This window comes from Heterocephalus glaber, unplaced genomic scaffold (assembly GCF_053883595.1).
Source record: "Heterocephalus glaber isolate CG9 unplaced genomic scaffold, H.glaber_assembly_v1.0 deba00000676, whole genome shotgun sequence".
In the NCBI taxonomy this organism is placed as follows: Eukaryota; Metazoa; Chordata; class Mammalia; order Rodentia; family Bathyergidae; genus Heterocephalus; species Heterocephalus glaber.
Window position 1 is genome coordinate 16956989 of NW_028258156.1, and position 24298 is coordinate 16981286.

At 42.8% G+C, this 24298-nt stretch overlaps 2 protein-coding genes across 6 annotated transcripts in view; both read right to left on the bottom strand.

Moving 5' to 3' along the window:
* Positions 1 to 7050: 7050 nt before the first annotated feature.
* On the bottom strand, positions 7051 to 21818 carry Lsmem1 (leucine rich single-pass membrane protein 1). Of its 2 annotated transcripts, none has more exons than XM_004839623.3 (4): positions 18853 to 21818; positions 13827 to 13958; positions 12024 to 12152; positions 7051 to 8168 (listed from the first exon to the last, which is right to left on the bottom strand). In XM_004839623.3, the coding sequence occupies exons 1-4, from the start codon at positions 18926 to 18928 to the stop codon at positions 8038 to 8040; spliced, it is 468 nt and encodes a 155-aa protein (XP_004839680.1). In that variant the 5' UTR covers positions 18929 to 21818; the 3' UTR covers positions 7051 to 8037. The 2 variants fall into 2 exon arrangements, with proteins under 2 accessions (XP_004839680.1, XP_021109829.1); XM_021254170.2 differs by having other exon boundaries at positions 17805 to 21818.
* Positions 21819 to 22008: 190 nt separating this feature from the next.
* Ifrd1 (interferon related developmental regulator 1) overlaps positions 22009 to 24298 on the bottom strand; it is a 50143-nt gene continuing 47853 nt past the window's right edge. For all 4 annotated transcript variants that reach the window (XM_013070302.3, XM_004839625.4, XM_004839624.4 and 1 more), the window contains exon 12: positions 22009 to 22762. In XM_013070302.3, the coding sequence (XP_012925756.1) occupies positions 22673 to 22762 (90 nt within the window). In that variant the 3' untranslated portion in view covers positions 22009 to 22672. The remainder of the gene's footprint in view (positions 22763 to 24298) is intronic.

A 24298-nucleotide genomic window follows, 5' to 3' on the forward strand; every position in this document is an offset into this window, starting at 1 on the left:
GCTGGCACAAGATTTCAAGGCAGTAAATGCGGCGGTCCTCCCCATACACCTAGTGGTCCCTAACACTTACACTCTGCTATCTCTCACCCCCTCCTCCTCCCTTTACTGCACTGTCTTAGACCTCAAAGATGCCTTCTTTACCATCCCCCTAAGCCAGACTCTCAAGACCTCTTTGCATTCACAGGCACAGACCCTGACACTCACCATTCCCAACAGTTTACATAGACAGTTCTCCCCCAGGGATTCAGAGACAGCCTCCATCTCTTCAGACAGGCCCTATCCTCTGACCTCAAAGATTCTGGACCTCTCCCCTCGATTCTCCTCCAGTATGTTGATGATCTTCTGTGCAGCCCCTCTCTGGAGTCCTCTCAGGCTCAGACAGTCTCTCTCCTAAACTTCCTGGCAGGATGTGGATATTGGGTCTCCCACAGCAAAGCCCAACTCTCTTTCCCCTCAGTCCAATACCTAGTAGTTAAGATATCCATCCCAACACCAAAGAGAGGTCACTGTTGATCAAAAACAGATCATTCGTGATCTCCCTGTCCCCTCTTCAAAGAGCGAGATCCTATCATTTCTAGGACTCGAGGGATACCTCCACCTATGGATTCCCAACTTTAGTCTTCTCACAAAACCCCTGTATCAGGCCTCCAAGGGTGACCTGTCAGAGCCCAGTGACCTCATGTCAGTCAGGGGACCTTTTTCCAAGCTTCAGTCTTCCATCTTGGCAGCCCCAGCACTCTCACTCCCGAACCTCCAAAAACCATTCATGCTCTATGTCACCAAGCAGGTGGATCTTGCACTGAGAGTCCTTGGACAAAAGACTAACTCCCCATTTTCACCTGTGGCCTGCCTCTGTAAACAACTTGATCTTACAATTAGAGGATGGCCCACTTGCCTCTGAGCTTTAGCTACTGTCTCCATTTTAGCTCAAGAAAGCACTAAACTTACCTTTAGCCAGTCTGCCATGGTCAAATCACCCCACTACTTAGAGGACCTACTTACCCATCACAGTCTTTCAAACTTGTCTCCTTTCCACTTACAGCTTTTTCAGCTCTTCCCTCTTACAGCTACATTTATTGAAAATTTTACCTTCACTCTCCAGTCCTGCCCTCCCTTAAATCTAGTGTCTCTTTTACCCAAGATCTCCCAAATCCTTACCCACTCTTGCATCGAGACTCTTGAAAGCTTACTCCCTTCACTCCCCAGTGTGTTGGCTGGACCCATCTCAGATCCTGATTTCACTTGGTTCATAGATGGCAGCTCCATTCCCTCCCCATTCCCTGGTCAAAAACAAGCAGGATATGCCATAGTTTCTCTCACCCAGGTTACTGAGGCACAGTCATTGCCTACAGGCACCACCTCCCAAAAGGCAAAACTCATCGCACTCACCCGAGCCCTAACTTTGTCTCAGGGTAAGCAAGCTAATATCTACATTGATTTCAAATATGCTTACCATATCCTGCACTCACACAGAGGCACCTGGGAGGAAAGAGGCTTTATGACATTCAAAGGAACTCCCATTATAAATGGCCACGTCATAACACTCTCCTACAGGCAGCCACACTCCCCACTAGAGTAGGAGTCATCCACTGTAAAGGACACCAGTCCCCTTCCAATCCCATAGCTCAGGAAGCAACAAGGCGGATCAAACTGCCCAGGAGATACCATGAAACTCTTCATCCCAGACCCTAATGGTTGCCATCCCTCTCTTCAGGCCTCAATACACTCCCCAAGAAACAGACACATACCTGACAAAAGAAGCCATAACACAAGTGCAGGGACCCGAGTTTGATCCCCAGTACCAAAAAAAAGCTATAACAAAGGGTGAATGACTACTCTTCAAAGGATGCCATGTTACTCCTGAGGCCCAGATAACCACTTTCCTAACTGATGTTCACAGCTCTCTTCACCTGGAAACTCAACCCCTTTTACACCTATCATCCATCCCTCGTAACACACATACAGAAAATAACACAATCCTGCTCTGTCTGCTCCACTACTTCCCCCTAGGGGGGGACTCAAAACACCCCAAAAGGCCCATCAGTTCAGAGAACAGCTTCCTGGCAAGGACTGGCAAATAAATTTCACTCACATGCCACCAGTCAAGAGGGTCAAATACATGCTAACCCTTGTTGACACCTTCATGGGATGGATAGAGGCTTTCCCTTGCACTTCCGAAGGAGCAGCCACTGTAGCTCAGATACTTCTCACTGAAATCATTCCCTACTTTGGCTTCCCTCACTCCCTATAGTCAGACAATGGACCCACTTTTGTCTCTCAAGTCACCCAATAGGTGGCCAAGACACTAAACATCCAATGGAAACTCCATATTACCTAATGCCCACAGTCCTCAGGAAAAATCAAGTGGGCAAATGGGCTCATAAAATCTCAACTAACCAAGTTGTCCTTAGAACTAAAGACTACATGGCCTACCCTCCTCCCCCTAGCACATATCCAGCTCCATGCCATCCCTCGGAAGCCCCTCAACCTGAGCCCCTACAAATTAATGTATGGGAAACCCTTTCTTCTCTACAATCTACCTGACTCCAAGCCACCCCTAGCAGACTATATCCCGACACTAAATTATGCCTGCCACCTCCTCCGCACTTTCGCTAGTTAAAGCCTTCCATCTCCTGCTGCACCAGGTACCATACCCCTCTCTGTCTCCCCTGGGGACCAAGTCTACTTGAAAACTCTGTTCCCCAAACCCCTTCAACCGAGATGGAAGGGACTGTATACAGTCTCCCTAACCACCCTTACTGCAGTAAAGCTAAAGGAAAGACTCCCTGGTTTCATCTGTCCAGAATCAAAAAGGTAGCCTCACCGTTCACAAAAAAAAAAAAGCCAGATTGGGCCAGGGATTTAGCTCAGTGGTTTCGCCGCCTGCTGTGCAAGCGCAAGGACCCGAGTTTGATCCCCGGTACCAAAAAACAACAACAACAACAACAACAACAAAACCCAGATCAACCACTGAAACTTCCTAGACACTCATCTCTCTTGACAGGTCCCCTAAAGGTCAAACTGCTCTGGATTCCAGAAGAACCCAAACTGACCAAGATCACACCTTGTCTCAGGCTTTTCATAAAAGCTCTTCAGCCTGAACTTGTGTGGTTGACTCCTCAGGCAGATCCAGCCAGATCAATTCTTGAATGGGTAACTGATTTTCACCTCCAGGGCCCTCTCTCTCTCTCTCTCTCTCTCTCTCTCTCTGTCTGACTTTTACCTCAAGGGGATATCCTTCTACACCCTTCTCCTACTCTGTTGGCTATCACTGCCCCCTGCCACCCACATCAAACACCCCTCATGGGATACTGTGAGGCTCTATCTTTAAAAACAATCCCTGACATCCCCTGCCTCCTCATAGTAGTGTTGCTTGGATTTGTCCTTGGGGTGGGATTGGCAGCCATGGCCCCCAGGAGCTAGTCTTTTTGCCAGAGGTGCTCAATCACCCTCATATATTGGGTCATTATTTTCCTTTTCTGTATCCTCATTTGCTACATCTAAACATGGTCCTGCTCTCACTTCCTCTTCACCCCCAACCCCAACCTTATCTTCAAGGCTACCATGCTTGGGCTACTCCTCCTTCTACTTTCAGGGAAATGAATGTGCCCTCAACCTATTGCATCACTCCAGCTAGACTGCTGGATGACAGGAGGCAAAGTTTGGTGCATGGATTGGAGCGGCCTCCTGGCTTCCGATACTTTACTCACATGGATATCTCATGCTATGGCTCAACCTCCATCTGCATGCAAGATGGCTGCAAATACTGGAAGGGCAAGATAATACACTCGGCCATGGTCTCCAGTTGTCCAGCACAAACAGGGACCATTGCCTGTTGGTCTTATCTTCCCTTATTAGGTGTGTGGGATGGCAGAGGAGCCCAAAATAGGGCATTAAAAGAGGAAGTCAAAAAGGTAGAAAAGTCCATTATTAACCTCTTCAAGCCCACAACCCCCCTCTATACAAAGGACTGGACCTCTCAGTGGTAAGTGAGATAACATAGTCACACAAGAGATTATTACACCTCTTTAATGCACAATCCATAACCTCCCTGAAACATCTCTAACTGCTGGATGTGCTTATCTGCATGCCCCCGTCCCTTCACTCTGATTCCTATTCCCTCAGGCTTCAACTTTAGTTCTTCCAACACGCACAACAAAACTGAAACTCTTGGAACTTATGCAATTAATCTCCCTTTCCCTCCTACAAAATAACAATTTGACTTGCACTGGCCAGATCCCTGAAAACCTCACAGAGCCACTGTGCTCCTCTTTCATTTCATCTGAACACCCAGTCTGTCTCTCATCCAGCCTGTTCATCTGCAATCAGGAGGCCTTTAAATGTATCAATCAGACTGATATCTTCTGCTATGTTGCCTTCCTTAGCCCCCTTATGACCATTTACACTGAGGCACAGATTTTATACATGGCCACACCACAACCTGGCATTCGCCATAAAAGGGCAGCCCCCTTCCTTGCCCCCTTCTGATGGGGGCTGGAGTACTGACAGGGTAGCAACAGGCATTGCAGGTATCTCCACCTCCACACACTTTTACCTCACACTCTCTAGAGAGCTGGGTGAGGATATGGAGAGAGTAGGCAAGTCTCTAAATACCCTCCAGGACCAAATTAACTCCCTTGTAGCAGTAGTCCTCCAAAACAGGTGGGCCCTAGATATAGTCATGGCGGCACAAGGAGGAACATGCCAACTTCTAGGTGGGAATGTTGCTATTTTGTCAACCAATCGGGCATAGTAAAAGCCAAAGTTAAAGAATTAAAAGAACGCATTAAAAACCACCAAAGACAATTAGAGGCCACAAATCTCTTGGTCCTCCAACAGATCATGCCTTGGCTACTCCCCTTTCTAGGTCCACTGGCCTGTTTGTGCCTCCTGGCCCTGGTGGGGCCTGCTTGTTTCATTGTTTTCTAAATTTTCTTCAGGAGAGAATGAGGGCCTTCACCAATCAGACTGTCACAGAGTTCCTAATGGCTGGATATCAACCTCTTAACAAGGACAGCACCTCAGCCCCTTAAAGGCCCACCCAAGACACCCAAACTATACCCCTTGTCAGCTTGAACCAACTACAGAAGAAGAGACCTTCATCCCAGCAACCATAAAACAAAAGGCTGGAATGATAGATTCTTCCCGCCTAAATCTGGCCTTCTTCCCAGCATACCCCTCTTCCCACCAAAACTTGGCCTCCTTCTTCCCACAATTCACCTTAAAATCTGCCCCAGCCCCTGGAGACTAATGACGACTTCCTACCCTACCTCTCCCTGCCAGCTCCTCGGCCCAATATTCCCTTTTTTGTTGTCTTTTTGGTTTTGTTTATTTTCTGTTTGTGTTTTGTTTTCTTTTGTTTTGTAGGTATAAATACACTTCCTGACTGTGGAAACAGCTTACAGTCCAAAGGTGCTTTCTAGCTTTCTCAGCTTCTTTTGGGCAAACCCCTTTCCAGAGAGGATAGATTACCAGCCTTTTCTGATGATATATTTCTTTTGCTCATCCTTCTCTACTGAATATAAATAGTCATTATTTTAAGCTGGGTAAAATTATTTTATACACCCTGACTCAAGGAGAGTTTGTTTCCATAAAATTTTTCCTTCTAAGCAATAAAATGTGGTAGGGCCGGGGATTTAGCTCAGTGGTTCCAGCGCCTGCCTTGAAAGCTCAAGGTCCTGAGTTCAATCCCGGGTACCAAAACAAACAAACAAACAAACAAATAAAATGTGGTAATAGCATGATAGTCTGTGCTGTATATTCCAAGACACCCCAGTCCAAATGACAGGCTCACCAACATTCTTCCCCTTTCCACAAGCTTTGGTAGCCAAAACAAAGCAAGTGTTTTGTGTTCTTTTTAAACCTCCTGGTTTGCTTTGTACCTGCCCAAGAGACTGGAGACTGGGGTCGCAGACAGAGACCTGGATAGATGACCCTGGCCTCCTACCGAGGGACAAGTTCCCTGCACTCCTGCAGGGGCAGCTCAGGCTGTCTGGGAAGCTGGGGCCTCCTGGTCACCCCGGTAGCCTCGGGCATCACAGCAGAGTGCAGTGGGAGGGACCAGGCCAGACTCAGTACAGGGCGTGGCCTAGGGAGAACAGTTTTTGAGAGGCCTTTGGACTTGGGGGCAGATTTCCGTAACCTTCCCCCTCTTGGCCGGCAGCATCAAGACGGGCATGCCGGTAAGGTCCACTGTCAGAAAAAGATACCTTTCTTGGCCTCCTGGGAATACATACAAAGTCCAAAAATGTTTAAAACTTTCTTTTCCTATCAGGACAAGTTAGGTCAGTTCAGTGTGCTCCCTTCTGTTTGTTTTATTTTTTTGCCTTTCATGTCTCACTGCCTCCTCCCATTGGCCCCGGAGGTCAAATCTTTTCTTAGTCGGGGCAGGGAGGATCCTTGCTCTGATCCTACCTCAGGCAGACAAGTGTGCATCCTTATGCTCCTTAGAGTACATGATTAGGAAATCAGCAAACCCTCCTGGTTACACTGATCACTCCTTACAGCACGATTACTCGGCTGAAATACTCTCACCTCCAGCCTCGGTCAGTTGGCTTGGGAGCTGCACGATCCTAACACAACAGAAACAGTGCTGGCCCCGAGTCCTCACCGGGTGAGGTGGAACTGCCACAGTTTCTTTCCGTTGTGCCACATTTACTACTTTTAGCAATAAAAATTACAATAACACTAGCATTATTGTTTCTAACCTTGTTATTTCTTTTAAACCTAACAGTAATACTATGGAATGGATTTTATAATCATCCAATTTTACCCAAAGTCACAGTAAGTGATCACACCAGGATTTCAACCCAGAAGTTGGATCCCCACTCATGCTCTTAGCCACTGCTGTTGACCTTTATAAAACTACCTGTAGTCAGCTAATACTTTTAAATATGTTGAGTGGAAATTGTTAACTGGTGAATCCAAAAACCAGGAGCTTCCCAGTCAGAGAGGTCACTGTCCTGCAGTCTGAGCAATCCAGGCAGTATGGTGCAATCTGAACAGATGGAGTCACAGAGACAATGGATAAAAAGACTGTGCTTCATGCTGTTAAAGTCATAAACTTCTCATAATAAAATCATTTATTATTGAGCATAAAATATATTCACTGTATAAATAGAAAGGGAAAAATGACAGAAGAGCAAACAGAAAGAAGTGGAAATTTTTAGAGTTGTTACATCAAATCCCCAGTAGTACAATTTTACAATTTTACAACAAATCCTGATAACAAATACCTTATCAATAGATCAACAAGAATTATGCAGTAAACACAGATTTCAGATTTTAAAAAGGTTCTGCATAGCTAGCCTAAGAAAAACAAGTATGCAGTACAAACATTCGAGTGCAAAAATGGCTAAGTACAATATTTTGTGTTTATTCCAAATCAATGAAAAGGGTACTAAGGGAATGTTTTCTTCATGAGAAAGTAAATAAGGTTCATCTAATGCCATATGCATCTCCCTTTCCCCACACTTGCAGGTGAGCTCCCTTAGAGTAGGGTGATCTGCACAAGCAGACACTCAATAAATATGTTGAATTAATTAGACTTTTTCTGTTGATCCCCGGCCCTACCACATAGCATCCATGTTTTCACCAGCAATCACCAGGCAGCAACTTGCTACAAAGCCCACCCAACTTGCTATAAAGGCTTTCACAGGAATCTGCAAAGGTGTGTGAGGTACCATGAACCTCACCGGCACAGTGAACTTGGGACCAAGCTCTTTCGAAAGAGAAGGGGTAAGTATGCAACAGGATCCTCTTGCTTTCTGCTGGTTCTCCCCCATGCTAGGCACCCACCCTAACCCCTTTAAAGCTGAAGTACCCTACCAGAAAATGAGACTAAGTTCATTCCTTTCCAGCTGCTGGCTCCAACCCTGCCTGCTTGCCTTGGAGCTGCTCACATCCCTGACCCAGACCTGGTTTTGCTGATCAAATCGCCCACCTGATGAAATGCACTTCCTCAGTTCTTAACTTTGTACTCTCCTGGGAAAGTAGGAAGGTCCAGCTATTAGCAGCTGCTCTTGAAAAACCATTTCTTTAGTTCTGTTCAGAATCCAGTTGGTTGAGTCGCTTTATGATCATATTGTTGATTTTCTTAAGATCATCTATGTCCTTTCCTTCGGCTGCTAATCGTCTCGACACATCCTCCATCTTGTTTGCAGTCTGAACTTCAAAATGGAAAACAGACTGTGTTACACTGGGCTTGCCACGCCTGCGTTGGCTCTAGCTGGGTGCTAGGAGGCACTCTCAGAAAATCCCCTGTTCTTACATCACGTATCCCAGAGGCCCATGAGAGAAACTGGTGAAGACTGAATTATTTTTACAACCCCTTGGTGCCAGCCTGGACCACCTTTGGCAGCTCCACTCAGATTTTGGCTGAGAAAGACATGGCTGTGAGGAGCCAAAGGAAACTGCCAAGGTTTCTGATTACTTCCCCAGAAGTGATTGTCATATCTTCTCATTTTCAGTCCCAGTGTCAGAAAAGGGCCTTAGCTCATCATTTGAAAATGACATTCTTTGGGTTCCAGCCCTTTGACATTCTGAATTACCAGCCTGTTATGAATGTGTAATATTTCCCCTACACCACTCCTGAGACTAGAACCAATATTTTTTTCAAATAAACAGAGCCCTTGGCAGTATAGTAAGCCAGCAGATGGAAGTTTTCACGTCTGTTTCTCAGAGTTAAAATTTCTAAGAAATGCAGCCCCAAATCAGCACTTTATATTTGAGCTCCTTATCATTTCCCTTGCAGGCAGGTTTTCTACAAAAAGTATCTTTCAGGAGCTAATGGTGCAGACAACATGCTACTGGGCTTACTGATAAACTAACACGGGAAAGTAAACTATATGTTAGAGGTTCACCTCCCAACCTGGGGACAAATAGGCCCAGCAGTTACTTCTCCCTCCCCTGGTGTGTGAAAAATTCTGTTGGGTGAGACACGGTCCAGGATACGGGAGAGAGGTCTTAGTTGAACTTTCTTGCTTGGCCAGGCAGAGATACCACTGGTTTCTCTGAAGAAGTGCGCAACTGAAGTAAACCCATGACGTATGAAATCATTTCCCCTCTTGGGACTCGCCTACGTTGATCAAGCCCAGAAGGAAGTAGCGACCATGTTTACTAAAGTCTGTTCCACTGTACACTAATCCCAAAACAAATTCTCCGAAAAAAGAAATGTTTAATGCACAAAAAAGTGAGAGCAAAATTACATACCTACCTGCCCCCCCTGGAGAGTCACATGAAGTAAAGAAACACACTGAGATTACGTAGGTCAACAGTTCCCAAACCCAATGGACCAGGGCCCTGAAGCAGCACTTGGTGTCCTGTGGAATACTGTCTGCCCACTGCAAGCTGCTACTCAGGCAGACGGGCAGCCACAGGGATCTCCTCTTACTTCCTGTCCATTATTGCTCTTTAGCACAGAGATCATGACAAAAACATAAGGCCCAGCAGTTTCGTCAGAATGTGACCTGTATAAACATTCTTGTTTCTCTTTGATAAAAATGCCAGAGTTGTAAAGAACATAGGTCTTTGGACTTCAGGTAAAAGAACAAACGTTTGCACTGAAGCTCACTGAGAACAAAATGATTTCTCTGTTAAAGATGAGCAAAGTCAAGTTCACCTCCAAATGTCTGTGCCAACTTGGGTCCTAGGCTGGATTATCCACAAGTAGATTTTATTCTTAGTTCAACACCTCAGGGGAGCACACAGGAGCTCTGCAGCTGGGCTGGCCATGGTCAGAGTCCCAGGACTGCCTCTGATAAATAAGCCAGGGAACATGGAGAAGAAAACTCTTAAGGCCTAGTCTTTCAGGAGTATAATAGAGATATTAGGCACCACCTTGAAGGGTGGAATTAGGACTTAATGAGTTTAATGTGTCTGGAACAAGGATTCTTTATGTATATCATCTTTCTGTTTCTTTTCACTCAAGGCAAATACAATCCTATTTAAACAAGAGGAACAGAATGACGTTGATAAAGTGCATGGTGTTTGAGGTCAGCTGGTACCGATGAGGCCTGATTTGGCTTTGTAATCTTGAGCAAACTGAGCTTCCACTTCAGCCCTGGTAAACCCAGGATGATGATAATAATAATAGATCCTGTTAGATAAAGAGTGATGATCTAGTAAATAACACAGCCAGCCTGAACTTAGGGTCCCAGGCAGGACCCCCTGGAGTAACTCCAGAGGACAGTCCAAGTCAAGTGTATGAGGTGATCTTTTATGGATGGGGGGGTTGGTGGGACGGGATTAGGTGGGGTGAGGTAAGGGGCATGAGATTGAGGGAGTAAGGATGGCTGAGTACGTGGCTATAGCAACGGCTAATGTTCCTTTGTGGGTGCACTGTGACCTAGCAGGTGGAGCGGGTTGCCATGTCCTAGCTGAGTAGGCACCGTTACCCAGGCTCAGGTGGCCGGGAACAGTCACTCCAGGAACTCGGGCAGCTGTGGTGGGAGGCAGATGGGGGTCAGACCTATCAGATCCTACACTATATTGTTGTTAGGTTTTAAACAAATGAGCATAAGTGCTTAGCACAGTGGTTGGGACTGAGTAAGCGCCCACTATACACCGTTTGTTACTATCATTTCACTTCATCTTGCCACCTATCCCCCAGGAGGCAGAATTTCCTTTGAGCTGCTTACATGTCTATTAACCGATCTAGAATTTCCTACTAGCTAGCTGGGTCATCACTCTCGGGCAGGCACGGCAGGATGAGCTTGGGTTGGAACCCTGTGCACACCTCTCCTCGGGGGCCCATCAGCACCTGCACCTCCTCCACTCCTGAATGGACCTAAATTAGACATATTCCAAAGCTCACTTAGAATGATGGAAGATGACAAGCATGAAAGGGTAGAAGAAATGATAGGGTGGGAGATCCACAGGATGGCAAAAGCATGTTGTTATGGTCTGGATCCATGACGGCCCACAAAGGGCTCCTATGTGCAAATTGGGGCTTTGAGAAACTGATTAGGTCATGGGGTACTAACTTCACCAATGTCTATTGATGAGCTCATAGCTGGATGTGCTGTTAGGAGGAGGAGGCTGACTGGAGGAAGTAGATTACTGGGAAGGATATATTCTGTCCCCAGCGGCACCCCTTCCTTGTTTGTCTGCTTCCAGCCACCAAGAAAGAGGTCAAACATGGATTGAATGTGTGAGTCAACAGGTGTCAGGTATTTTATCCAAGCCACAGAAAGCTGATTAATACAGATATCAAAGATGACCCCACACCTAAGGCTCCTTGTATTCCTAAGTGGTCTGGGAGAGAATGAAAATAATTGTAATTATAGTACATAGGGGAGCTGAGAGAGAGAACTGATGGCTCCATAGGAATGGCCACATGCAGGAGGGGACAGCATCACAGGTGACAGCACCCCTCCCCTTATCCAAGGCAGAGAAGGGATGGTGCTGACAGCTCAGGGGATCCTCAGGCTGGGGAGCTGATGTGGGAAAGCCCGTGTCACCACGCATGGGTAAGACAGCCATGGCCCAGGCCAAGAGTGACAGGGCAGGTTATATCAGAAGGAGGACACCAGCCTAGACGATGTCACACAGGAAAGTACCACCATTGTCACATCCCCAGTGTCACTTCTGGTGTTTTTCATAAGCCTTCAGGAGCTTCAGTTGATTTCTGGGATGATATGCAAGTAAGGAAAACCAAGAGGGAGTCTGGAACCTCACTGTGACTATATGAATGTGATAGAAAAATCTACATACTGGATAAAGAAACCTAGAGTTCACTAGAGTAAGTTGCCTACCATGTGGCAGCTAGCGCTCCCAGTGAGAAATGAAAGTGTTGTGTAAATATTTAACACTCACGTTTGTGGCCTTCTGGCACTATAGCCTTATGTGGTCAGCTTGGGCCCCGGGGACCCCATCCCCTAGCAAAGGGGTTCACTCAAGGCCTTCATTCTTCCCTTTTCTAGGGGAAACTTGGATGCCTCTAAAGCACTGACTCCAAAAGCAAAGTTAAACTCACTACGAAAACCAGGTGGGAAGTAACTACATACAAGTAGGTGAGTACTTACTTATTAGAAATATCACGAAGAAAACCAGTGTCAGGCTGACAAGCAGCACAATTAGCAGCCCCACAAAAAACAGACTCCGGCTTCCATTTCCGGAGTTGGTGCCAAGACCTGGGGCTTTCTCGTCTAGGGCTAATAGGAGACAAACAACAGCAAGAAGGACAGCATTAACTTGCAGCAGGAATGGGCAGAATCTCGTTGTTAAGAGATGTGAGTCATGAACACACACATTTTTCTCTCTGACAACTTGGAAAGTGGCTTATGCATTAGGAATGTCTTTGGACTGGAAAAACGTTTGGAATTGTTTATCTTCCTCCATATTGGTATTCAAAGAATAAGCAGGGTTAAGCCAGCTCCTTCGACCTCTTTGGAAAAATTTTTTGAAGGCTGCTATTACTGAAGGAGCAAGACATGTCTTGTTCTTGGGTAGGGAATAAGGAATTAAGAGTGACAGAATCTGCTGCTCTTTTCCTCAAGAAACCCAGGAGCAAAACAGAGCTGGGTGAATACTTGGAGGTATCACCTAGGAATCTCTTTTTATTACAGAAATGCTCAAATATGCCTATATCCATATAAGCAAAAGAGGTCCTGCTGTGCTTTGTATTTTATTTTCAGGATGGATACACCCTGGAAGCAAGGTTCTTTTCGATGTTTTGTAGTAGCCTTGTTCACCTAACTTTGAATTGTCTGCATTTAATCACCATTTTGTAAGGCCTACATGCCTAATTATAGTCAGACTGGGGCAGTGAAGTCACTGAGTTACTTTTTTGTATAAACAACTTTGAATTTGTCCCACGCATTGTGCTGCTTGATTATGGATTCACGGGTGGCTTATGTCCCATGCCAAATAATTACATCCTATGGCACCTCCCTCAACAGCTTTTGCTTCTTAATCAAAGCACTAGCAGGGGCCAGGGATTTAGCTCAGTGGTTTCGCCACCTGCCTCACAAGCACAAGGACCGGAGTTCGATCCCCGGTAGCAAAAGCAATAGCATAGGCTGACATCTAAACACTTTTATCGAGTGTGACTGCAATAAAAGCAGGTGAACAACTGAACCTATTAGAATGACGAGAAAAACATGCATCAGAAAGTCTTTAGAAGGGGGATGACAGGGACAATGAGTTTGAAGGCATATGAAATAAATGAATGGCAAATGGGCAACCTGTGTTTGAATGCTAGGGCTCATGCTAGGAAAGATGAGGTCGAAAGGATCTGACAGAAGTTACTTAATATTTAGGGAGCAGGATACATATTTAGTACTCAACAGGTTTGTGTTGCGCTCCCCCACACATGCAGCTTTTTCTACACTTTAAAAATTGGGAAATTTGTAAGTAGAAAATGAAGGGGTTTTTGCCCAACAGAACTTTAATGTTAAAAACACTGGGAGATGTGTTGAGCATTTTCTCATCAATCCACTATGCAACAAGGCCCTGCAGGAGAGCGGGGACTGGCAGGGACCTAGATGTGGTCCCAGCAGGCACAGCAACAGCGAAGAGGGCTGAGCCAGACTCAAAGTCCAGCTGTGCAGGCTCCACCCCTTCCCAGGGACAGAGCCTCCACAGGACTTCCTCAGAATGTTTGAAGACAAGAGTTCAAAACTTGCTTAGGAGCTAAGAAAGCCCATAATCCTCTGAAGTATTCAGGGAACAAAAGTAATTGCCTAATGATAAACGTCATTTCCATGGCCAAGCTGTTGCTAATGCTAGCCCTGCCCCACCATACTCACACATCCAAGGAGGCCTTTGGTATTTTTAGGCAGCCTACAAGCCAGGAAGGGGGGACAAGTCAATGGGGGCACACGTACGGAACGGATGCTGTGATCCCACAGGACAGAGGTTCAGTTTGTTTAGGTCATTTATGGAATCCACGACATACAGCTTTCCATCTTCATGTATGCCACAAGAGCCAGTGTCCTGGAAAGAATGATTCATTGTCCCTGGAAGAAAATACTGACATTAAGTAAGAGGCTGGCTGTGGAGCTCAACCAGAGCCAGAGCCAGCAGGAAGCTAGACAGGCAGATAAGGAACCACCCACCAAGGCTGTTTCCACAGAGGTTAGGTCTAGGAAAGCTTTGCGTACCCCAAAGAAAATACTTCCTTTGGTGGACAGCTTTGTAATTAGTCTTTTTGCTTTGCTATCGAGGAAGCTCAGAATCAAATGTGTAGCCCAATTTTAAGAATTGTATAGCTGTTTACAACCTGCTTATTTACATATGCTCTTTTCTCCTCCTCAGGCTTCTTAATTCTACCTTATTTTCTCTGAGTCTATTCTTTATTGTGTAATTAATTTTTTCCCACTTTTTATCACACTTTTCACATAGTGGTGAGATGCCTCAAATCCTTTGTGCAAGAAGATTAGGTATAAATATAAGGACAAAATTAAGCTAGTCAGCCCATGGCCATAAAGATTCAAAAAGAAGAAAGTATTATTGTGAACCATTATAATTGCATGAGGCTTTAACACAACATTATTATTTTATATTCTCCTTTTATATGGCATGTGCCCTTAACCTCAAATGGATTCTTTAGCCATGAGATGTTGGCTAGTATTGAAGCAAATTTTAATGTTGTAGAGAGGAGTCCTGCTCAACACCAGGACTTTTGGGGTCTCTTCTACCTGGTTCCCTTAGATTGAAGTCATTTATGTAATAAACATTTTACATTGAGGTTTACATTTAAGGTAATATTCTCTCATGATAGTGAAACATCAACACTGAAAAGCCTGCATATATTAAAAGAAGGCTCACAGCAAGATGTCTCTGTAGCACATCAGAGATCTTGTAGTCATTTAATTATGTAAAAAGGTTCTAGAAAGAAAAATTTCAATGACTAAAAAAGCTCTTTTTTTCAAGGTCATTTCTTTTCATAAAAAGAGACTAATGACAATATTGGGTTTGTTGTTGTTGTTGTTCTGTAAAGGATTTTAGCTATTGCTATGGTTTAGAGCTAAAATGTTCCCCCAGATTCTCATGTGTGCGGAAAGTGATTGAATCCCAGGAATGCTGTGCTCATCAAGGGATCCACTGATGAATCCACTGATGAGTTCAGAGCTGAATGTGCTGTTATGAGGCAGGGTCTGGTTGGAGGTGGGCGTGACCCGAAGGGTGTATTCTTATCCCCAGCTCCTCCCTTCTGCTTCCAGGCTGCCATGGGTTGAGCACCTTTCCTCCACCATGCCCCTCTCCCATCCTGTTTCTGCCTTGGAAACAGCTGATCATGAACCCAAAATAAACCTCTCCTCCTTTAAATTGTAGGTGTCAGGTATTTTGTCCCAGAAAGGAGAAAGTGATTAAGACAGCCAGTCAGTGCCACCCTTGCCACAAATGAAGAAGGACGTCGAAGGCCAATGCCCAAGATCATGCATTTAGCCAGTAGCAAAGCTGGAATTGGGCTCTTGTTCAGCTCTTGTTCATCAAGTCTTCCCTTGTGCTACCTTTCTTCCCAAAACCCCTTCCTCATCCTCTCTCAAGACTCAATGCAAACATAACTTTCTTGAGAACCAACTTCTTTCCTTTGTGTCATTGCTGGATACTCTATGTTTTTATTCTATCAGAACATCTAGAGCATTTTATTGCATTCGGTTGCTTACATCTTTGACTTCCTCAATAGAGTGAAAACTTTTAGGGTAGGGACCAATTCTATTCAGTGCCCAGCACCAGGTTTAGAACTCACAGACTTGTGTTATTAAGGCAGAACCTCTGAAATATTTCTTTAGGATCAAAACCTATTTTTTACAAGAATTTGAGGCAGTTAAGAATAGATACACTGGGCCGGGGATTTAGCTCAGTGGTTTCGCCGCCTGCTGCGCAAGCGCAAGGACCTGAGTTCAATCCCCGGTACCAAAAAAAAAAAAAAAAAGAATCGATACATTAACAGAAGCAAGAGTCAGGGTAAAAAAAAAATCCCCATGTGATGCCTATTTGGACTCCAGGAAAATCAATGCAATAAATACTGTGCCTGCCTGGACATGGCAACACACTATTTACTTCCTGTTAGCATTTTTTAAAAAGCTACCCAGCCACAGAATGAAGAGGGCTATAATTAGAGTTAGGTGAAACTGAAAGATCTGAAAAAAAAAGCATCAACCATTTTGAAACCATCTGAAACTCTCCTATAAATATCAAGCCTAACAATTTCCCAGTAATACCTAGCACCTACTGGTACTCAGTTAAAACCAAAAAGTGTGTTTTGGCTACCCTGAAACTTTAATTAACAAGAACACAATTCCCTGAGTATATTGGAGCACCTTAAATAGTGACATTACTGAATTCCAAAATATACTTCATAGAGCATTCCTAAGAGAACAAACAACGTGACATAATAAAATTAAAAAGCAAAAACAGCAGAAGCAGCCACAGGGTAAAAGAGCCATAGAGATAAAATTTTATTCCTTTGCAGAAAAAAACAAGGCCCTAAAGTGTTTACTGATGCATGGTCAGATTCCTGAACCATTCTTCTAGAAGGGTTTTATAGTTTATCATTTCCTTGTGCATTATTATCCCAACCACTAATATTTGACCAGGAAAAGAGGCTGTATGTATCACATTACAGGATTCTCATTCTCAACAAGGCTTCTATATTAGGCTTGGTGACTGATCTCTGACTTAGTATCCTTGAGCTTTAGCTTCCCTGTCAGGAATGTAACTGCTATTGCTTGCATCTCATACTGAGACTTAATTAGTGAGGCTGACGAGCTATATAAATCATAGCTGAAAAACAGACTTTATGGTACAGCTAAAAAAAAAAATCTTCAAATTACCAGCCTTCCCACTTAGTCAAAAAGTGATTCCAAACTAAGACAACCATGTAGAGTAGGCTCTTAAGTGCTCTCAAAGAAAATTTCTTTTTTAGGGTAAAGTCACAATGTAAGTAGATGCTACTTTGATAGATTTTGTAAAATGACCTTCAACAAGCAAACAGAAGAACTAGCAGAGAAAACTGAGTTGAGTGCAGCTCGTGGCTACAAGGAGGCTGTAAATGCCTTGCAATGACTCTGCTAGAAAATGCATACGAGGTCACATGGCTGGAAAGCCAGGATTCACAGCTGTCTGACACCCAGGGGTTGCTATCTTTGGCATCTCTAAATGAGGGCATCTGGGAACAATCAACAAAGCAGGAGAAACCAGAGTGTTACTAGCAATTCTGTATCCTCTCTCCTAACTTGACCATGCGAATCTGTTTATTCACCAAGATTGGCCAAAGCAGCAGCATCTTAACAGAACCCTTTCTAATGCCTTCAGCAGAAACATGTAAGTAATTTCATTTTCCTCTGGCTGAAGTCACCACTAACAGCTGATGCTTTTTGTCAGTCATTTAAGAATTGACTACCTACAAATAAATACTGACAAATGCAGTTATCTACAAAAAGTACTTTGTATTTTATATCACCCACCCTAGGTGCCTGGTATCAAAACACAAAAATAAGTCACAGAAACAATGTTTGCCACAAATCAGAATTATTACACTGGGCTTAATTCAAAGCTAATAAGGTTTATTGAGTGAGTCATGGTAATTTGCTCTATAATTCCAGTTCAGAGTCTATGTCTCTCTACATTCAGGAAGTAGTTTTTAAAATAAAGCTTAAATTACTTCTATCAAAAGTTAAAAGCACAGAGCACATGCAACAAAGACTTTTCAGATTCAAGAATCATGACTTAGTCTCAGTAGAGCAATAGCATGCAAATTACTTACAAAAATATGAGCTTTGACTACTTGATTGCCAGGAAAAAGCAACTAGTTAATCAGGAGCAACAATGAAACTTGCTTTCTACAAATTCCGTACCTCTTTCTTTGCCTTCCTTCAGCACACAAGTGCTCCCACTAGCCCCATAAACACTAGCACAAAATAGTGATCTATATTTAGTGTTAATTTAGCCAAGCAAGGTAAGACTTGAAATACTGGCTTTTCCCATAATGTTTAAGATTTTTAGTGAATACATTACTGAAACTATGCCTTAAAACAAAAAACCAAGCCCTGATGCAACTGGTAACTGATGAGATTCTTATTAGACTGAAGAAGGCTCTTATTTAGCTGAAGAGACTGTAAACCGACACCATATTTCCAGCACTTGTGCCACAGTATGCGTCAGAATATAAATACCCTGTAGCAGGCAGGAACTGCCACTACGACCTCTGACTGGCAAGGACTCTGACCCAACCTCAGAACTGCAATACAGAGCACGGTTGTGACATCATGACCAGGAGGATGGCAGGTGTGTCAGTTTTTCATTATTATAAAATAGTAATGTACTATAAAATAGTACAAAATACCTCAACTAAACCAACTTTCAAAGAGGAAAATAAGTTTATTTTGGCATAGTTTGAGGTCTCAGTCCACGGTCACTTGGTTTTGCTGCCTGCAGGCCTGTGGTGAAGGGGCACACCAAGCATGTGGCAGAGGAAGCGGTGTGCCTGGTGGCAGCAGGGAAGCAAACAGCGAGAGAGGAAGGGGCTGGGGTCCCCACATTCCTTTCAAGGGCATCCCAAGAGTGATCTCCCTCCCACCAGGTCCCAGCTCGCAAAGGATTTACCACCTCCAAGTGGTGGCACAGGCCGGTGGCCAAGCCTTTAACACAGGGGTTCTCTCTCTGTGGCACCTGGGAATGGTTTCACAGAAGACAGTTTTTCCAGAGGAAAAGGATGATTTTGGGGTTAGACTCTCATAAGGAGCACAACCTAGATCCCTTGCATGCGAAGTTCACAGTAGGATTCGTGCTCCTATGAGAATCTAATGTTCCATGATCTCACAGGAGCCAGGGCCCAGGTGGCAATGCCAGGTACAGGGAGTTGTAAATACCGATGAAGCTTCACTTGCTCATCCTGTCACTTACCTCCTGTGATCTGGTCTGGTTCCCAAAGATTGGAGGACTGGAAACCGCTGCTTTGACACGAGGCTTTGGGGGTCATTCAAGATTCAAACTATGGCAGGTCAAGAGATTCCTTGGGCCTCGACCAAATCAACACAAAATGCACCTGTGAGTAGAAAAATCTTCCCATGGCTACTGAGCCCCTCCTGGTGAAAGCATATCTCATCAACCTCTGCTTTTTGAAGGGCTTCTTCCATGAGTTTTTGCACATCCTTTCTGTACTTACAAGAAATACAAGTTACTGCCTTTTCTGAGCTTTCACTTTTCCTCTGGTAACTTTATATCCCCTCTGAAGTACTAATGTCCTCTCAGAGATGAGAAATAGGGAGACTAAAAAATTTAGTTGGCAAAGGAGACTCAAGTAGTTAAGGGGCAGAGATGGAAATCTGAATGCAAAGTGAATTCAACCAAACATCAATGAAGATGAGACTGGCTTTCAACTAGACAGTTTCTAGAAAACCATCAAAGAGCAAAGCAAAATAGCCTATTTCATCTTATCTGTTTACCTGATAATATTCTCACCAAAAATTGTTTAATCTTGGTATCTTTGAATATTTCTTGCTTTTTCTTTTAAATATTATTTCTAGGTATCCTCTAGGTTTAATTCCTAGGAAACTCAGTAATTGCCATCAAAGATGTTGATTGCCTCAAAATTAATCCTTGAGTCTCAAAGGCAGGGACCGTATCAAATTCCAGTCTTATCACAGCATCTTACTACTTTTAAGAAAACTCAAGCATTCTTACAGACTTCCCAGCAATCATTGTCTAGCAATTGCTCAATTTCATTATAGTCTCCTGAATGCAAACTCATGGTTTGGATCTAAAATGTCTCCCTGAAGTCTCATGTTCAGAGGAGGCAGGCAGGCAACTGGATCTTGGGGTGCTGAACTCACAGCTGACTATGCTGTGTGCAGGTGGGTCCTGGTTGGAAGAGGAGTGTCCCTGCAGGTGTCACCTACCTCCTCCCTTCTCTGCTTCCTGGCTGCCAAGAGAAAAGCAGCTTTCCTCTGCCAAGCCCTTCCTCCATGTCACTTCTGCTTTGAAGCCAGCCAACCATGAACTGAATTCCCTAAACCTTGAGCCAAGTTAAACCTCTCTTACTTCAGGATGTGGGTGTCAGGTACTTTGTCCCAACAGGAAATCTCACTTTATATAACTTTATCTCACACCCTCCCCCAAAAAAGGCACAATAGGAATAAAAATTTATAAAACCATAAAAATGAAAATAGGAAGCAAATTTACTGAAGAATTCAATACATATATTCATGAGGGGAAGAGTGGTGCCTCTGCCTTAGTAGGACTCTCCCTCACGGGGAAGCTGAATGACCCTGCCGTATTTAGTCAGGTTCAGGAACTACAGGCAAAAGGACACAGCGACAACACAGGCAGGTAATTTAACATTACCTGAAAATAAGGTGCAATAAAAAGAATGGAAAATTGTGTTAAGAAAATGTCCCAGAAAAAAAACAAGGCCGGAGGCTCAATTCCAAGCTCTAGTACTTCACGCAGTGCCACATCAAAGAAAAAGCTGGTGGGGTGAGGAAGGGTGAAAAGAGAACTTGAAAATACTTTTTGGATTGTCAAGCCCACCAAAGCACAGTATCATGCAATTTTTAGAATACCAGCCACAGAGATTTTTAAGAGCAAAAGAAAGCCAAGACAAAACAAAAATTGTACCAAATCTTACCACTGTGCCAATGAGAAGACAATATAGCAATGCTTTCAAAATTCTTGGCCACTTATCTTAAATCCTGAATTTGACTTTCTACCTAGAATTTCATATACCGAGCATTCTACCTTTTGAAATATGAAGCCTGAAGATAATGCAAAACCCATATATTCATTCCCAAGAAACTACGGAAGGAAGCATTCTAACAAGTAAAAATGGGCTAATAAAGACATGGGGTCCAGAAAATGTGGGGCCCAACTGGAGAGGAAAACACCCCAGCATAATAGTGATATTTCAGGAAAGAGGTGGACACTTGAAAGAGAGAACTAGTGTACGCTGAAACAAATAGTTCTACAAATTTATTTAGTACTGCTTGGGAAGAAGTGATGTACATATAAGTCAAAAAAATAAGACAATTATTAACTCCAGGACAAAACGTTCTGAGAGTATATATGTAAGTACAATAAAATAGCTCAGGAGTGAAAACAGAAATATGGTTAAAATTATGCAAATGGTAAGTGTTGATTAACCAAAAAATGTACTGTAAGAAAGGGGAAATAAAAAAAGACAAATCTTGTCATAATAGGACATAGACAAATATCTAAAACTAATAAACTAAGAAATAGTTGTGTATTACTTAGAAACACGAAACTGGGGTGCCAGAAAATAGAAGGCTGAATACCTCTCCTGGGATGGGGAAGGATTGAGCAGGAGGCTCTTTTCCTTATAAGCCTAGAAGTACTATTATTCAACTGTGGCTTTAGTAAAAATTCATTCTTGGGCCAGGGATTTAGCTCAGTGGTTCTGGCGCCACAAGGTCCTGATTTCGATCCCCGGTACCAAAAAAAAAAAAAAATTCATTCTCACAGGAAATTTAGAAAAAAGCCCACTCTTCCGCAATCTCTTCTCCGTGGACCAAACCTAGTTAGGACATAAATTCAAGGCCTAGATCCCAATTCATCTCCACTGTCCTGGATCCAAGAGATGGGACTCCAACTATGATGCCATAGCCAGCCAGTGGTCTGCACCTAGCAGCCGCTCAGTTGGTTGCTGGGGATGTGGGAGCGAGAGGAAGAAACCTAGTGCAGTAAGAATACCAGAAGTGATTTTGGTACTTTTGGTACATGCCTCACATCTCTCAACCATTCTCTACAGCAAGAAAATCAAAGAAACAAGTCTATGGGTTCTAAACTGCACATATTATTTAAACTATAATTTAAATGGGCTTATTAAATTTTAATACATTACCAAAAAGCTTGCAACTTTCATTAAAAAAAAGCCTCAAGAAGACACCCAAACAGAAATATTTTTAAAAGTCAGTAGCTAGATGCCAATTTTATATTGCTAATTTATTTCATTTTAAAATTTTCAAACAACATTCCTACCTGGCTTGTGTAGTTTGAACTCTGTACCCCTAACTTATAAAACTGTTTCTATCAGAAAACAAGCACTTTCAGTGTGAAAAGATCTTTATTTCCAAGTGATAAGAACAAGGTCTCACACAGCAGATAGAGTGAGTGTCCCTGCCCTGGGAGGTTCAGATCCGCAGCCTTTCCGGGTAACTCACTGTGAACCCCCAGCAGTGGCAATGAACAAATGGCCGTTAAGTGTAGCTCTTGCAAACTCTAGTGTATAGTTCCTTTGTGCATCCTAGTGACAAAATTCAAATAGCTACATTCCATTTAAAATGTAAAATACAGCAGCTTTTTCCCAGGAACTAACTTCTAAAAATTGTATCCAGAATTCAAATTTAAGATATTAACTTAATTATCTTGTATGTATATCATTAAAATTGCTGATATTTTGACAAGCACAGTATAAGAAATCAAACCCTTTTCAACATGAAATCTAGTCAAATACCATCTTCTTTGCTCTCTTCTTAAATAGAACATGACCAAATATTATACTTTATTCATGATTACTGATTGTATTTAGAGAATATTCAACAATCAGAATGTCATGTCATTTACAATACTGTACATTAAGTTAGAATATATAATCCAGCCCTACTACAAAAATGATATAACTTGACCCAAGATAAAAATGGTTTCTAAGGCTTATATACATTAAAAATAGGAAAAGAAATTAGAAAACTGTCATCAAGTACAAAAAAATCTAGAAGAATTCTCCAACATCTGCTCTCTTATCCCGACATTTGCTTCGAGCTTTTGTCCGTGCTTTGAAAGCCGCAGAATTATATAAATGCTGAAATCAAGAAGGGGAAAATGCTTGTGAATCAGTACAACTTAAGGTGTTCTTAGAAAATAAAAAAAGAAAATCATACAAGAAATGGACTAATTTGACTATCAATATTTTAAATATTTATAAAATGTACACAAAGAATGCAGCAGCAAATTAACAACACAATTAATGGCTACTCTATATTAAGAAATTTATCAACTAAATATGTAAGGAGTAAGTAAATTCCAACCAAGGAAGGTAAAAATGAGCATCAGTTAATCTGATCACAAATCATGACTAACATGAAAAAGTCCTACTTAGCTGTCAATTAAAATAAAAAAAATAGTGGTGGGGAGCTGTTTTAATACCAATTAAATTAACTTTTCTTTTTTTTTTTTTTTGGTACTGGGGATCAAACTCAGGACCTTGTGCTTGCCAGAGCACAAAGCAGGGCTAAATCCCCGGCCCTCTTTTAATTTTTTTTTTTGAGATGAGATTTCTCTATGTAATCCAAAGGTCAGTTTTTGAACTTGCTGTGTAGCCCAGACTGACCTTGAATTCATGATCCTCGTGCCCCAGCCTGCCAAGTGCTAGGATTATGGGCATGTGTAACCATGCCCAGGAATTAAGTCTCTTATAATTATTAAACCTATTGCTGTCAAATCTGTGTATAACAACAACATGCCTTCATTCAATGCTGCAGCCAATTAAAAATGATAAAATAACTTCGGAAAGTAATTTGGCAAAACCTATCACGTGCTTTTATTTGACACTGTAGTTTCATCCAGAAGAAATAATTAAAAAGAAATAGTAAAAATACTTAATTTTACCAGCAAATCTTAAATACCTCTCAATTATGTGACCACACTGGTAATTAAATACAAAAGTTCAATGAAAGTATAATTAAGCAGGTCACATACATTAAGATGTCTATAATTAGAAGTTATGAAAATGAGTAACAAATGTTGATGAGGACTGGAGAGTAGAACCCTTTTTTTATTTTTTGGTACCAGGGATCGAACTCGGGACCTTGCGCTTGCAAGGCAGGCACCAGAACCACTGAGCTAAATAAATCCCCAGCCCAAGAGTGGATCTCTTAAGCACTGCTGATACTGATGCAAAATGCCTCGGCAGCTATGGATAACTTTGACGGCTCCTCAAAAAGTTCAAAATAAAATTACCAAAAGACCAAGGAATTGCACTCATAGGAATATACCCCTCCAACACTGAAATCTTTCAAATAAAAATCTGTATGCCAGCGTTCACAGTAGAACTATTCACAATGACCAAAAGATGGATAACGCCCAAATCAATTTAGATGATCAAGAAATCATGAAATACCCATGTAATGGAATTATTACTCAGCAACAAAAAGGAATGCTGCTCTGATTGAAGTGGAAAAAGACAAACACAAAAGGGAACATGTTGCATAATTTCATTTATATAAAATATCCCAAATTGGTAAATCCAGAGACAGAGTACAGATTAGTGTTCGCCAGTGGCTAGAAGAACAGACTGCGGGGATAGGGGGGCACTGCTTTTCGGTAAAAGGTTTTCTTT